The 16,299-nt window shown below is 35.2% G+C and overlaps 3 protein-coding genes across 6 annotated transcripts; all 3 read right to left on the minus strand.

Annotated features, from left to right (window-relative positions):
* Window positions 1-8: 8 nt before the first annotated feature.
* On the minus strand, window positions 9-1,570 carry LOC140820470 (uncharacterized). Its single transcript, XM_073180764.1, has 5 exons — window positions 1,370-1,570; window positions 1,160-1,280; window positions 667-1,055; window positions 185-422; window positions 9-127 (listed from the first exon to the last, which is right to left on the minus strand). Exons 1-4 carry the CDS (start codon window positions 1,405-1,407, stop codon window positions 191-193), a joined length of 780 nt encoding a protein of 259 aa, XP_073036865.1. The 5' UTR covers window positions 1,408-1,570; the 3' UTR covers window positions 9-127; window positions 185-190.
* Window positions 1,571-6,370: 4,800 nt separating this feature from the next.
* On the minus strand, window positions 6,371-7,287 carry LOC140820471 (E3 ubiquitin-protein ligase SGR9, amyloplastic-like). The gene has a single exon (XM_073180765.1). It carries the CDS (start codon window positions 7,276-7,278, stop codon window positions 6,442-6,444), a length of 837 nt encoding a protein of 278 aa, XP_073036866.1. The 5' UTR covers window positions 7,279-7,287; the 3' UTR covers window positions 6,371-6,441.
* A 3,556-nt stretch (window positions 7,288-10,843) lies between these two features.
* LOC140820464 (serine/arginine-rich splicing factor RS2Z33-like) lies at window positions 10,844-14,517 on the minus strand. 4 transcript variants are annotated; one of them, XM_073180754.1, is made up of 7 exons: window positions 14,448-14,517; window positions 13,547-13,663; window positions 12,510-12,549; window positions 12,269-12,364; window positions 11,835-12,031; window positions 11,572-11,670; window positions 10,844-11,446 (listed from the first exon to the last, which is right to left on the minus strand). In XM_073180754.1, exons 2-7 carry the CDS (start codon window positions 13,654-13,656, stop codon window positions 11,047-11,049), a joined length of 942 nt encoding a protein of 313 aa, XP_073036855.1. In that variant the 5' UTR covers window positions 13,657-13,663; window positions 14,448-14,517; the 3' UTR covers window positions 10,844-11,046. The 4 variants fall into 4 exon arrangements, with proteins under 4 accessions (XP_073036855.1, XP_073036854.1, XP_073036857.1 ...); XM_073180753.1 differs by lacking the exon at window positions 14,448-14,517 and having other exon boundaries at window positions 13,547-14,248; XM_073180756.1 differs by lacking the exon at window positions 14,448-14,517 and having other exon boundaries at window positions 12,510-12,813; window positions 13,547-14,244.
* Window positions 14,518-16,299: the final 1,782 nt, after the last annotated feature.

Consider the following 16,299-nt stretch of genomic DNA (forward strand, 5'->3'; position numbering starts at 1 on the left):
CAGAACCAGAGAGTACTCAATTTAAGTTTTTTATTTCCTTCAACTCTACTATTCAGACATTGATCTATTTTGTAACAAAACCTTAATTTAGCCTACTATATCTGTTCTGATACATCGTCTTTTCTACCTTAAGCTAGGCTACTATAACCGTTTTGATACATTCTCTTTTCTCCATCGAGCTTACCTTAATCTAGCTTACTATAACCGTTTTGATACATCGTCTTTTCTCCATCGAGCTTTTAAGTTGTTCTTTAGCATGCCTTAGAGCATCGAGGACCTCTTTCACAGTAGCATCAAGAACTTCTGGATCGATGGTTTCACTCTTCTGTGGCGTATCAATTAGAATTAAAGCCATCGAATTATCCACAATGTCCTCTGGATCATCTTCTTGGTCATGTCCCTCTTCAGTCGATGATTCTTTACTGTAATTGTAAAATTTACATCCGAAAACAATCAGCCTTAGAAATTTAGTGGTTTAAACACGAGGTTGTGCTTGGATTACTGCCTTTATCAATACAAGTACTTAAATAAAGAGGAAATCGATTTGAAATCCTCAAATATAATATCCAATCCAATCCAAATAATTCAAATGGATTAAATTCATGAATATGAAATTCTTGACCTCAAATGACAGTGTCATAAAAAGATGTAATTTTGAATACCCACCTATGCTTATCCGTGTTTGAAGAATTTTCTGCCGAATTTAGCACAAGGTCTTCCGAAACTTTCGCAGCAATTGGGATTTGATCCAACCCCCTTTCAGTTTCCTTCCAATTGAGTCCATTTTTGCCCATATTTTCTGACCCTTTTTGGGACTTGAAATGCTCCACCGATTCTTGATTTTCACCCCTTCCTTGAGTTTCTTTGGCGCCTGAAGAAGCTAATGACGAGACAGAGGAAATGTCGCTTCTGTCCACTAAAATCGACTGCTCCGATTCATCAGAAACATATGATAAGTTCTTGGATTCGAGCTTCTTGATCAAGAATCTCAGCTTCCTCTCGGCCCTGTCTCTTGATTTCACCTCCTGTTTTAGCATGGTTTCCAGTTGAATCAGCTGTTATTTTCAGACATTAACGATGATACATCAGCTGATCTTTTTATAGCCTCGACTCTATGAAAAGGTGGAAAAACTGTATATCAAACACAAAGAAAAAGTACCTTGTTTCCTAATTGCTCTGCCTCCTCTTTAGCATTTCTTGAAACCATTCTCTCTGCAAGCAATCTTCCCCTTAAAGAATCCACTGTTCTCACCATATCTTCTCCTTCCAATCTTTTCTCACTGAATAATAAAAATCCCATTTCAAATCGTGGAAAACATGAAAATAAACAAAAAAAAAACAATATAATTTTTCATAAAACATTAATCACCTCCGTTTCGCATCACCGTTGTCTCCTCCTCCTGACATAATGTGTTCTTGACCTTTGCGCCTCAAGAATTATTTTGTGCATCAGGTGGGAATCAATCAATCTGTAGAAAACAAGGAAAACAATTCTGCATACTTTTCTTCATCTCCCATTTTAGTCTCAAGCAGTTGGAAAAACTGTGAGGAAATTTATTTATAATAAGTTCATGGAAAAACATGTAATTTTTTAAAAATAAAATAAATTTATGTTGCCTCTGTTTTTTTCGAAACAGCAAAGGTGCTCCCAACCCAACTGCTAATGTTGTAATAATAATAATAATAATATACAATAAAATAAATGATTTTTTTGGTGTGTCAGAGTGAAGCTTTGGCCTTTTCCTTGCCCCCACCATGAATGATTTTCAGGCAACGCCTTCTCTCTCAGTTACTTTACATTAAAGCAGTAACCACGCTTCTCTGTAACTGTTACTTGCACCATTGTTTCTCATTATTTCTTCATTAATACCCATTTTATTTCATTCTAATTGCAATGAATTCTATAAATATGTTATATGTAATTAATTAAATTAAATGCCACAAAAGTATTACTTGCAAAGTCTTGATCTCGCGAAGAATTGTGATTCTTTATAATGATATAAGAACGATATAAATGTTAAGAAAAACCCATAAATCGCATAATCTATAATGCTAAATCATCAATAATTATTGAAAACATAAACGGAAACGTTTTATTTAAGAGAATCTTTTAGTTTTCTATTCTGAACTATTTTCTTAACGAGAAAGTAGAAAATGGAACGTGATGTCGTATGATCTGGGTACCATGACTCATAAATAGACAATGTCTATTATCATCTTTAGATATTTCTGTTTTAGCTTATTATAAAAGCACAAATTATACTTATGTCTTTATATATTAAAAGCTTACAATCTATCAGATACATTAAAACTCAATAACCCGAAACTTTATTTGATCACTTTATTTTTTGCTTAACTTAACCAACAAGAAAAACCGATCGACGATTGATTTAACCCTTAAATATCGGGCACCAAGACACAAAGTCGGTAATGTAGATGCTACCTGTGTGGGCAGTGCCCTCACAGGATCTCCGCCATTGATTTTACATGGTGATTAAATTTAGGCCTTTGATCACTTCATGGGGTGTATGTGTGTGTAAATCTGGGCCTTTGATCACCTCATGGGGGCAGTGCCTCACAAGGTAGGGTGAAATGAACACACAAAGTCATGTAAAATTTGATTTCAATTATTCTATATCACAACATATTCTACCACAATTCTGATGTCTCCAATGACATTGACGTAGTTAATTATTCAGTTGACCATCTTTAATGTTGACATTTTGTTAGTTTAGAATACTTTGAACTTTCAAATGTCAACAAATTAATAGATTGTGTTGCACTCCACGATACGAATAATGGTCCAAGTAACCGACAACATGTGTTATCATTTATATACGAATAAACTAAATTAAGAACAATAATTTTCTGGGAATAATATTTAATGCTATATAAACTTTATACCTCTCCGATTTTCAAATTCTACGAATATAATAATTCGATCTCCAGTTTTCTAAGAATAGTTATAAAATACGACATGATCGGGTTGGATACCCGAATCCGAAAACCCGACTCGCGTCCACCCCTAGTTGTACTTGTAATGGCCTACCTATTTGTCCGATGATAAAATTTCTTGATTTAAATTATTAATTTTTTAAAAAAATTGGGAATTTTTGTATTAAATTTTAGTCACGGGATATGGTGGTGTGGAAATTTCACCGCCCCATGCCTCTTTGTATCACTCTTGGTACGTGTTGTTAACTTCACGTTTAACTTGCTGACACTCGAATTGTTATTATTTCATATTCTCTCTTGTTTTTTTTTAGACAAAAAAAAACATGTTTCAATTTTTGTGTGTTATTATTCACAAAAATTTATATGTGATGGTTTTACATATTAATTTTGTGATACGGTTTTCCAACCTAACACAGCCTATAGAAAAAAATATTTTTTATGTTAAAATTATTATTTTTCATCGAAATTATAAATCACGAAATTGACACGTTTCACGAATATTGATACGTGATATTTTAGTTACTCTATACATATTTTTCATCATTTTGTTGAGATATTTTGGGTGTGTCAGTAATCAGTATAGATTTGAAAGGTAAACTTGTGATGAATATTTATCAAGCTTTTATATATTTTGTTTGGTTGATGATGAATTTTCTCCATCGTTTTTCTCATGGAATAACCAAAGGCCCGAATGTTTTAGAAATTCTGTAACAGTTTTATTTTCTTCGTTATTTTATACTTAAAAATCAATTTTTAATACAGTCACTTCAATAACTAAATCTGGTTTTAACCAATCCTGTCAATTTGAAATTAAGAACACTTATTTCCTGTTTCGCATTAATTTTTTTTTAACTATAACAAAACATTTGTAATGTATTTTTACAAAAAAAAAATTATTTGTAACAGATAAAATAAAAAAATAAAAATAAAAAACATTATTCTTCTAAACCATCTTATTTACAGAGGTTAAGGCGCGTATTTGGCGTGGCTACTCCACAAATTTTTTTTTTTTAAAAAAAACAATTTTGTAATAATAATAATTGCCTGTTTACTTTCCTGAGAAGCTAAGCCTGGAGAAAGCATTATCTTATTAATGCCAATTATTGCATCTTCCCATGCGTTTGGGCCATGTAATAAATAATCACCAATGACCAAAATTTACTATTTAACTTTTCAAGTTATTACTTTTACATTTTCTGATATTTTCTTAAACGAGTAAGATGTTGATAAGAGAAATATAGAAATAATCTAAGTTTCGTTCGTCGAATTTGAAACTAAAGATTTCATATGAGGATAATAATTAAATACTTCATTCGAATCCAAATCCTCTTGTACCTGAATCTATTACATGACCAAATTGATGAATTTGGTTTAAATATATCCGAAAAATAAAATTACACATTTTTTGAACAAATGAACGTGGTTTACATTTAGCCAACAAGGATTGTACATTTGGCGCAGTGACCAGCAGACCTTCACTCATGTCCATTTCACCAAGCTCGCATGAGCTCAGCTCAATTGGTCAGCAGCAGTAAATCTTGGAGCAATGACCAGGGATCGAGTCTCGCAAGCGGCAGTGTGGGAGTTAAATTTCCTCCAATGAGGGGGAGCTCCTTGTGCGCGGCGTAGCATAAGGTCTAGCTGCTACTGGTTGGCTGAGGCACCATGATTTACCTCCTCTCACATTCATGTCGGGCCGGGAGATGAGGGGCGTCTAAGATGAGCGATTTCACTTTTTTTTGGAGCAATGTCCATTTCACCAATCTTTTTTCCAATCAAAGCACTGTTACAGTGAGCCCAGGCCCAGAACAATAGCAGAAATGGCCAAATTTTCACCTGGGCAGGACCGTCTGCCTAACCCAAAAGGAATTAATCCAAAGCCCAAATATTTCTTCCACCTAAGCTCACAAATTTCTCGGGCCTATATTTCTCAGGATCCGCCCAAACATTTGGATCGCGGGGAATTTCCAAAGAGAGGATAAAGAGTATAGTTCCCTCCGGGATCCAGTATCCTCCCACCGTGCACTCCGCCGAGGAGCGGTGGGGAAAAATAACTGATACCGCAGAATGCAAGAGGAGAGTTTCTAGGATGATGTGGCGGAGATACGGAAGCGCCGCCACGTCAGATTCAGAGATGAGGCTGTCTGTTCTGACATATGTGTCGATTTCGGATTAAGCTTTTTTGAGGATTTGTGAATTATCGAATAACAGGGAAAATGCCCACTCTACAACGATTGCAGATGTTAAGGATAACTATTTTAGAGGACATCAAAATATTTAACTCCATAATTAATCTTCTTACCCTACTAAAAACGTCTTCAAGTCATTCCATATTTTACATAGAAAAAAATTTAAACAAAACTCCATTTTAAATCGAACAACTGTTCTAAATTGAAAATAATTTCGTGTTAATTATTTAGTATTATTTGATCAAATTCAAAATAATAATAACACATACAACACATATACATCTTTTACTAGTGTATATATATATTCTCTCTCACTGAGGTGAATAAACTTGCTAGATTTCTTGAAATTGGTTTCGGTTCGGGTCAGTCCATAAATAATGGGCTTTGTGTTTTGGTATTTCCTAATTGGGCTTTGACCAACTATGGATGGATTGGGTTGTACTCTGAAATCGAAAGCCCATTTTATCTTATATTTAAAACTTCAAGATGTGGGAACAAAGAAAAAAATCAGGAAAAAGAGAATCCAATATGTTAATTAATATTATCAAATACATCTGACGTTACAACTTCAATGCCATTCAAAAGGGATCCAGGACAAGAAACTAATTGCACGAGTCTAATATCCAATTTTAGACTTAACACTTGAAATTTTCGTCATAAAAAATATTCTCAAACAGATGAATGCTAACCTAAACCACACAGAGAAAGATTCAACGACGTTTTTGTTATCACAAACGAGTGATACTCACCACTCATTCTTCACTACCATTCGTTTCATTCTAATAGTACTAGAGATATATTTCATTCTCCAATCAAAGCAATCATAAAACAAAAATAAATTAGTATATATAATCATTAATTTTATTTTTCTTGTAGTAAAAAATGACCAACAATATTCCAAGTACCCAACTACGAGACATGGTGGAAAATTACATTTATTAATTAGTCCCCTGTTGCATGAGTATTATAGAGTGGGCAAAAACTTGTGTGAGATGGTCTCACGAGTCGTATTTTGCGAGACATCATCTTATTTGGGTCATTCATAAAAAATATATTATTTTTTATTATGAATATCGGTAAAGTTGACCCGTCTCACGGATAAAGATTCATGAGACCGTCTCAAAAGAAACCTAATTTAGAGAGTGTATATGGTTTTCTGATTAGTTTAAAACTGACGAGATTATATGTAAAAACTACAACATATTACCATCTCGGAGACAAATTCTACCAGAAAATCTTTGCTAATATTTTCAATAATTGTCTCAATATTATTTACTAGTCAATATGAACTAGACAATCATGTGCAAAAGCAACCGCCGATCCTGGCGAGATCCTCAAAAATCCGATCAATCTCACGGCGGGCATCATCTGTTGGCAGCCGGTAACGACAGCAGGGGCACGTATTTTTGTTCCGCAGCCACCGCAGTATGCACATCCAATGAAAGTAATGGCCGCACGGCAGCTCACACACTTCTCTCCCCTCCTTAATCTCGTCCTTACATATCACACACTCCCCTCCGGCACTCACTTCCACTGATGGCAGCGCCACCACAGCCGCAGCTGCGGCTGCCGCACTTGTTCCCGCCTTTCCCAACTCACCGCCGCAACCCAGTACATTAACGAAATTACTACATTTCGCCACAATTTGGACGTACTCGTTTAATACTTCAAACGATGAGAATCCGCCGAACCCGGAAAGATTTAATATTTTACGGGAGACGTGATTACACAGAAGAATCCGCCATTGCGAAGGCGGTGTTTCGAGGAGTTGTTGACCGTCGTGTTGATGGAGTTCGCAGAGGAGGAGGAGGAGGAGTACGGCATCGAGGTCCCGGAGTTTCATGGGCGCGGAGGAGTTCAGAGGTGTCGCGGCGGCGGCGGCGCCTTGCATGGAGTTTTTTAGAAGGGTGAGATTGTAAAGAAGATGGCGAGCTATGAGGAGGGACTTGTGGTGGAGGGATAGGGAACGGAGGTGGCGGAGGGTGAGGGAGAAGAGGGTTGGGGAGGAGAGGAGGTAGGATTGGCGGCGGTGGTGGTGGCGGAAGATGGCGGAGATGGAGTTGGTGAGATCGGAGAGTTGGGGAGGGGAGAGAGTGGAGAGGGCTGCCATGATTATGGTTTGGTTTGCCATCATAGGATCATGTGCAAGACTACCAAGTGAAATAGGAAATAATTATATAGTTAGTATCTCCGGAAATTTTATATAGGAAAAAAGAAAAAAAATTATTTTTACCTTAAAGGAGACAATTAGGTTTTATTAACATGTGTTGTCTGATCACGATGTCTAACTTTTTTAGTTTCCTTTCCCATTCACTAATGCGTACATTAATCCCATTTAAACCCAACAGAAAAAAAATTCCATTTAAAATTAACATTTATATGTTATAAAATCAAGATTTTTTTATTTTTTGAGAACTTATGCTATATTTGTTAGTAACTATCTAGTAAACTAAAGTTTGGTTTACCCAGTTAAACTTTTGAGTAGGTATCTTGTATTTTTGGCATAAAAATTAATATTTTTTTCATAGGTGACCTAAATAAAAGATATGTCTCACAAAATTGATCAATCAAACGTCTCACAAGAGTTTTTATGTAAACTTATAAGAACGGATTCAGAGGTAATTATTTTGTTATGCAAATTATTGATTTTTTTTATATATTTTATAAGATATTATTTTATTTACACTAAATTTACTCCAGGTACGATGGGGAAAGGTGTGGCATTAGAAAATTGAGGTGGTGGAGTAATATGGAAGGGAGTGGATGGAAATGTTGGGATCTTGTCCACAAGTACGTGTCTTGGTTCGAAAATGGCTCACACTTGTTCACATTTCATGGTCTCCAATTATTCTCTTCTAAACAGTATGGTGAAAAGAACAACAAGAAGAGAATCAAAGAGCCAACTGCTGCTGGATCCCTTCATCTACTCGTCAATCGATCTCTCTCTTGGCCAAATAAAAATAATAATCATGCACATATAAAATCAAACAAGTCTATGCTTGGTTTCACGTAAAAATAAAATTAATAATAATAAGACGATGATGGTCATTCGATTTACTTCGAACTAGGTCAATGTTTTCGACGTAGATTGAACCAAACACAATAATATATACTTTCAATATGTTGTTACACAATTTTTGTTTTGCGTTAATCATCGTAATATTTTTTCATCATTCATATATTTATGGATTTGTTTTCCAATTATATCACTAATATTTATTTTTATTTTGAATTTTTTAGGTCTAGTTTATTTTAAAATTTTAGGATACTTTTAGACAGATATTTGTTAATGTCTGTCACCAGTAAGGGACTGGGCCTGAGCGTGTAGAGAAATGGCTAATGCAATCAAACCAACGATGGCCCAAAGTATTTGTTGGGTATTTATTTAACCTAACCTGGTTTTAACTTGGGTTAAAGTATGGTGATACATCGGCCCACCTTGTCTAATTTTTCAGCCTTAGATGCATGTGAAGAACTGAAGATCACTAGGTTTGAGGTATAAAAAATACAATCCCATGCCGAAGCCGTACGGTACCATTCTCGTTCTTTTCTTGATATGTAATCATATTCGATACCAGAACGACCATTTTCCAATCTTTGAACAGGGGAGAGAGACTAGGGTTCGATCACAAGTGATAACAAAAAAAAGATCATCCCATGTAAGGAGAAAAAAATCAACACACACTCATTCAAACACAAATCTTTGCTGATAATTTACTGAATCTAGATGAATCACACTCTAAATAATCTTTAATTCACATGCACTGATGCACATAAGTTGAACACAATGTACACAGTTTTTACACATCTAATTATTATCATTATTTTGTGCTAGAATTATAATCTTCCCATGAACTTAAATTTATTTATTTGATTTCGCCCACACAATTTGATCTTTGATATGTGAAATTCACAAGCGACCAAGAACAATGAGCAGCACAATTCCCTCACAGAATCCTCCACATAAACCTTCGGAACACTTCAAGACCTAATATTTACAGCCGCAACAGCTTTACTTGAACTGACGAACTCCCACATGAGACCCGACCTCGAGGAGTCGTGCAGCACAATCGTCTCCATGTCCCAAAAACAAGCAAATTTCCATGAAGAAGAAGATCGGAGATAAACCTTACTCAACCCTTCGTATATACTTCCTCTGATGGCACCAAATCCACAGCTGCTCCAATAGGAAAGGTACATGGCAGCAACAACCTAACAAAACTATTATTTTTAATGATAATATTGGGGTATTGGTGTTGGTCGAACATTAGTGTTGGTTACATTTTATTTTTTAGTAAGTTTTTTGTGAGACGGTTTCACGAATTTTTATCTACGAGACGAGTCAACCTTACTGATATTCACAATAAAAATAATACCCTTAGCATAAAAAGTAATATTTTTTCATAGATGACCTAAACAAAATATCCGTCTCACAAAATATGACCCATGAGACCATCTCACACAAGTTTTTGTCTTTATATTTATATAAAATCAGAGTTTATTTATTTTATTTTTTAAGTACGAGCGGTATTTGTGCAACATGTTTTGAACAATGGGTACTAGGGGTGATCACGGTGCGGTTTTGCGGTTTTTTTAAAAAAATTCAAACCGAATTGCCATATGCGGTCGGTTAGTATTTTGAAAAAATAATCGCGGTTTTACATGAAGAATTAGTATTATGGTTTTTAGCGGTTGCGTTCGGTTTACGGTTTTTTTAATGAAAAATATTAGAACATATATTTTAATTTATTTGAAAACAACAACAATATAGTGTCTTCAAATATAAATTATAGTTCAAAGCATATAAAGATAAAAATAGATAAAACAATAATCAAGATTTAAAACTAAGTTAATAATTTAACAACACAACGTACTTACAACAAAAATGACATTTATACTACTTTATCATTTTTCTACTTTCAAACTTCAAACTAAATATTATAGCAAAATAAATAAATAATCTAATAAAATATTAATATGAAGAATAATTAAGAAGAAGATAAGTTTTATTTGTAGAAATAATAATTTTGAAGAAAGTTGAGATTTAATGAATGACAACTTCTTAATTTGAATATAGTGTTTACAAATTATTATAATTTTAGGCCAAATATTATGGCAAGCGGTTTAGACGGTGCGGTTTGATGCGGTTTTTGGCAAAAAAAATAACCGAACCACGTATGCGGTGCGGTTTACGATTACTATTTTTAATCGCGGTTTTTTTTAAATATTATGAAAAACGGTGCGGTGCAATTCAATTCGGGCGGTTAATAAAAAAATTTGATCACCCCTAATGGGTACTAGCGATCAATCAATGCACGCCAAATTGATTTTTCCTAATTATTTATTTCTAAAAATCTTTAATTTATTTTATATGATTAAAATTATAAATAATTTATGTTATGTTAATTATTTAGTTATTTCTAGAATTTAAAAAAATAAAGTATAAGTTATGAAAATTATAAATGGGTAATAAATTTACTAAATACGTCCTCATAATAATTTTTTAAATGAAACTCTTGTGAGACAATCTCTTCCTAAGATCAACATTAATGTGTTTAACACGTCAAAAACGTTAAGAGGATGTACTTTGGTACAATAGAAATGAAACGAAGCATTTTTTTCTATAACCTATTGCCTGTGTTAATTTTATGTTTAAAGGATTGATTTCAACAATCCTTTCAATTTTTTTTAAACAAATAGAAAACACAACATAATATTATAATAATAATGCTCAAATTCAAAACCAAAGCAATGTCTGCAGGCCTCTCAAATCAAAGAAAGTTAGTTTCGAGTACTTCAACATTTCAACTACAGTACACTGATAAATAAAACAGAATAACACACCAACCTCAATGAAGAACCTTACTCGACCATATCAACCAACACCTGCCTTCCAACAATCTCATGGAGACTCACTGCCCCGAGGAGAGCGAATATTATCATTATCATTGTCATCGACAGGGCTTAGGTAATCTCTTGGACTGGGGCTTCTGCCCCGACCATTGGCAGCATAAGGGCTTTCATCGTCCCCTCTCGTAGCAGGGTCCCCAGGGCTTTGGCTAACCTCCTTAGGACTTCCATTATACCTATCATCATCTTGCTCAGTTTCCATTCTGCTTCTCCTCGGAGAAGGGCTCCTTCTCTCAATTGGACTATCATCCCTAATAGGTGTTGGGCTGCGCTTCCTGTTCTTGGAGGGAGAAGAACCCCGTTTTCGTTCAGGACTTTTGCCTGCTGGACTTCTTGATCTCCTTTCATCGTACTCAGCATCACGGCTTCTTCTCGGAGGCGACCTTGACCGGCTGGAAAAATGAAGAATTAAAAATGGGGAGGGAATTCAGTGGGAATTTAGTGCAGGAGCTTAGTAGCATCTCTTCACGAGGTAAAACTGGTAATCGGAAAATTTTGTTTAAAACTAACAATCAACCTGTAGCTGCGGCTTCTGCTGAAACTTCGACTCCTACTCCTGCCACGTCGAGGAGAACGTGACCTCACAGGAGAGCGTGAATAACTGCGACCACGTTTACTGAAACAGGGCCAGATAAAAATGTTAATAGCCACATCACAGGGCAAAGCAGTGCACTCACCGCTATATATATTAAACTTACATAAATTAAGGCAAACATGTCCTGGAAAAACATCAGGTGGAAATTAGAGCGCAAATCATTACGGCAAATTAAACAGACTTACCTCTGCTTCTTAGGGCTTTCCTGGCAGTTCTTCTCAATATGACCTCTTTCCCCACAGCGATAACACTTGTTTTTCCAGTCTCCAGCCTTGCAATCTCGAGCCCAATGGCCATCAATGCCACAATTGAAGCATCGCCCAGAACCTGGAGCAGGACCTTTGCCAACATATTCTCTAACTCCTCCAGGCCCACGTGGTACCTGCAGCCACATCATTCATTTAACATCAGAGGCTAAACATGCAGCACACAAAAAAAATTAAGACAACATTGTACCCGAGGAGCTTATTTACATGTCTCTTAAAATTCAAGAAGTCCCTACATTTAATCATGTCAAAACCGCACCTCGAGTGACGAAAGCCATGACACGACCACATCCGGCCACATTTTTGGCTTAAAGTAGCTAAAAATTGAAGGAACTAGCCTCAAATTCACTTACTCCCTTGGCAAATTCAACAATGATGCGCCGTCCATCAACATCTCTTCCATCCAAGTTATATCTAGCATCATCAGCATCCCTAGGATCACTGAATTCCTGAAAATTGTGATAGGGAACACAGAAACCGACACAAGAAATCCACATGTAATCGTCAAACGTATAATCAGCTCATACATGGAAAGATAGAAGAAATCTGTTAAGAATAATCATAACAAAGAAAGATAAGAGTGATGATACATACAACAAAGGCGTAGTCTCGCTTCATATCCACGTCGCGTACTCTGCGGAAATGGTTGTCAGAAACATTAAGGCCATCATAACTTACGTACTGGAGTGCATGAAACTTGGTCCTCAAGACGAACTAAACACCAGTTTGATTGTTGCAAAATCCATAAAAACATGCAAAGACAACACAAAGAATCGCCAAAGGCTTCTAACAATCGCCAAGATAATCCACCAAGTCCACCCTCTCACCATTGACCACCAGGTCAGGAATAGTCCACCCTCCCACCATTGACCACCAGGTCACGGAAAGGCTCAGAAACCTTCAATAGAATCATTCAAGTTAAACACAAAAGCACCTATGCCACATCGTTCCTTCACAAATAATACGATCACAGAGTCGCCAAGGTAAGAACCATGCTTAGAAAGCAAAAATGTTCTTACTTGGAGGTGAGAAGCAGAACCACATTCTCCAGTGCTAGATCTCTTGTGACAGAGATAGAAGTATGGGTTTGCAACTTTGCTAGAATTCTCATAAATCTTGTAAGGGTGGAAAACTATTTCATTAGATAACCTAGATAAACCAACTTGGAGAGAAATAATAAGTAGCCTCTAAAGAACGAATTGATTCGCAATATAGCAGAGAATTTTAAAGTAGGTGATGATGGAGATATTATTAAGGCGAACTCAGTACATCGGCTCCATGGTGAAAAACACCACGTAAGAGAAATTCAGAACATGTCTCAGAAAAGTAGAGCCATTTTCAGGAAATAAGCTCGCATTACACTTAAACAAGCTAAGTCAGCTACACCAATTTACACAATGGAGGTGGTAACTGGTTAAAGTAAGCATGTATAAAATTTAAAATATCTATAAAAACATCATCAAGAACATAAACACACCATCCATAGAAAAGGAAATTCATATGAACTAAAATAAAGTACTAAATCTCACAACCAATAGTAAAATGCATAAAATAAGCAAGATATTTCACATTCGAAAAAGATTAGCAGCACTATCACTAAACAAAAACAAGGAGGACACTGAATTAATTACCTTCCATATCTACTGAAAACATGCTCCAAATCTCGAGAACGGGTTCTAGAAGACAAGTGACCAACATAGAGGCGAGTATTGCCGCCATACCGATCATCATGACGAGGCATTTTTATGCTGTAGCAACAAAGCTTAAGCTCAAGAATTGCAAAAAGACAAACAACATCATCAAGGTACACTATAAAATCTCAAATCTCAAAGTAACAAAATACACCAATACCAAAAATGAGCCAGCTAGTCTTATTTGACATAAAAAGATAACCCTAAGCAGGCAAAACACTGAGATCGACAAGTAGCGAAGAAAAGACCCAGGCACAACCAGAATAAAGAAACTAAACTTTATAACAACTGTTTCTTAACACTTCTTTGATTACGACCATTTTTTATTGATACCTCTTAACAATTCAAAATTCCAAAAAAAATATCAATTGGAATACAAGAAGAGATTGGGAAAGTACGAAATTAACAACCCATGCCCTGGAGATATCAGAGAGGAATAGGAAAACAAAACAAAAATAAGATTATTGGAAAAAGAAAAAAAACCTTAGTTCTTTAAGATATGATACTTAAACCAACTTGAAAGAAACGCTGCACAAAAAAAACAGAAAAAGAAAAAAGAAAAGAAAAGAAAAGAAGACTTTCAATAGAACAATACGGTATCGGAATAAATCCAATAACTGCCATGAGCATTAACAAAATAATTTAACCAATTACGATCATCCAATTCCCAAATATTACCGCGGTGACAGAAAGTACTGAAAAAATTCCCAGAATCCCCAGTCTAAAAACGAATTCTCACGGAAAACATTGGCGAGAACCTAAATGAATAAAAGATCGAATATAATTCACATAATCAGATAAAATTCATACAAATAAACCGAAATATTGAGCTCAAGAATACCAGAAAAACGAAATGAAATACAGATTCTGTGGACGCAACCCTAATTATCAAGAAAACAGCGAGAATGGCACGGTTTCGAAGTGAGAATATATTTTTATAACCTAGTGGTTTTACGGTCAGGATGATTCGCATGACATCTAAGGGCCAAAAATTAGCACAAGGTGGGCCGAGATGTATCAATGAACTTTAACCCATGTTAGAATCACGGTTTGGTCACATGATGCCCAAACATTGGATTTGCGAAACAAAAACTTATGTGAGACGGTCTCATGAGTTATATTTGTGAGACAAGTCTCTATTGAATTATCATAAAAAATATTATTTTTATGCTAAGTGGATTACTTTTTATTGTGAATATGGTTAGGGTTGACTCGTCTCACAAATTAAGATCCGTGAGACGGTCTCACATGAGACTCACTCTTTTTGTGACACTGTCTTATCTCTCCAGGCCATATCTATATTATCTATATTATATTATTAATTTGAGACACTTAAAATAACTAAATTTTGATGTCAAGGTCTGTTTTAATAATAATATATATTAATAAAATATTAAAATTTTAATGTAAATCACATGAAGTTCAGTATATAGAGTCTCTGTTTCTTAATTATCAAGTTGCATATTCAATTCTTGCTTGTCTTTTTTTCCTTTATTTATTTATTTTTTAGAATTCATATATCAAAATGACAGTGTACTCAATCACTATTTCTTATAATTACATTTTGATCCTTATTTAAATATAAACAACATAAATTATTTTTAAATATAAACAAACATGAATTATTAAAAATATTATTGCATGCGTCAATATACTAGTATTTATTAAGCTTAAACATCTGAGTTCATAAATTTCTTTTCAAAATTTAACTCATCATACTTAAATTGATCAAGAAGGTACAAAAAAAAATTTAGTGAAAAATTAGGCATAAAAAATGTTCATAAAAATGTGAGTCCGTCATATTTTTTAACCAAAACAGATCAGACTTCATTAACTCAAAGAAGGTTCGTTACAATCATCGTAAATAAAACTAGGAGCGTCATAGAGGACACAAGGACTAGCGCGAGAATTGGCCGCTTGAGCAAGATTGTGAGCAACCCATATTCGTTTGTCGCCTGGCAAACTGAACATTGTAGTGGCGTTCTTTTGACAGAAGGGAGCAACATTCTCCGACGATTGTTCCAAACTCACCACGATCTACCAAATTTGAGTAAACCGCCTCCACTACATATTTAGAGCCTGTTTCGAAAATAACATGATGCAGATCAAAAGAGACGGTCCAAATTATGGCATCGAGTAGTGTTTTGCTTCAGCTTCCTGGATTTCGATGAATAATCCTTGGTATTTGACCATCCTGCAAACCATAAACTCACCATTTCAATCCCGACCGAACAATCGCTGCAATCCCAATCAAACACGTCCCCTTGGAGATGGCTGCATCAGCGTTACATTTCATAAATTCGCCGGTTGGCGGCCGTTTCAATGTAAGCACCTCATCATTCGCAGTCGTGCGAGTGTCTGTGGCTTGGGGCGATTTGCGAGCATCTAGCCATTGTTTGAGGAGATCAAAGGCCAGAGATATATTGACCTTTGTTGATCTTGTCAGATTAATTTTATTTATATAGATTTATGTGTGAATAATTATGTATTGTGAGTTGTCTATGAAATGATCGATTAGTAATAGGTTATGAGCTTTTAATTATATATAGAGATATAAGTGTAATTTTTGTTTAGATAATGATATATATTATCTATATATGGATCATTGTCCCCGGATCGCGCGGCATCACTTGCTTATTCTCTTCCCTATTAAAAAAATAGTTTAGAAGATAAAATTGAAGGATTGGATCCTG

The sequence above is a fragment of the Primulina eburnea genome, unplaced genomic scaffold, assembly GCF_022965805.1.
Source record: "Primulina eburnea isolate SZY01 unplaced genomic scaffold, ASM2296580v1 ctg1064_ERROPOS200000, whole genome shotgun sequence".
Lineage (NCBI taxonomy): Eukaryota > Viridiplantae > Streptophyta > Magnoliopsida > Lamiales > Gesneriaceae > Primulina > Primulina eburnea.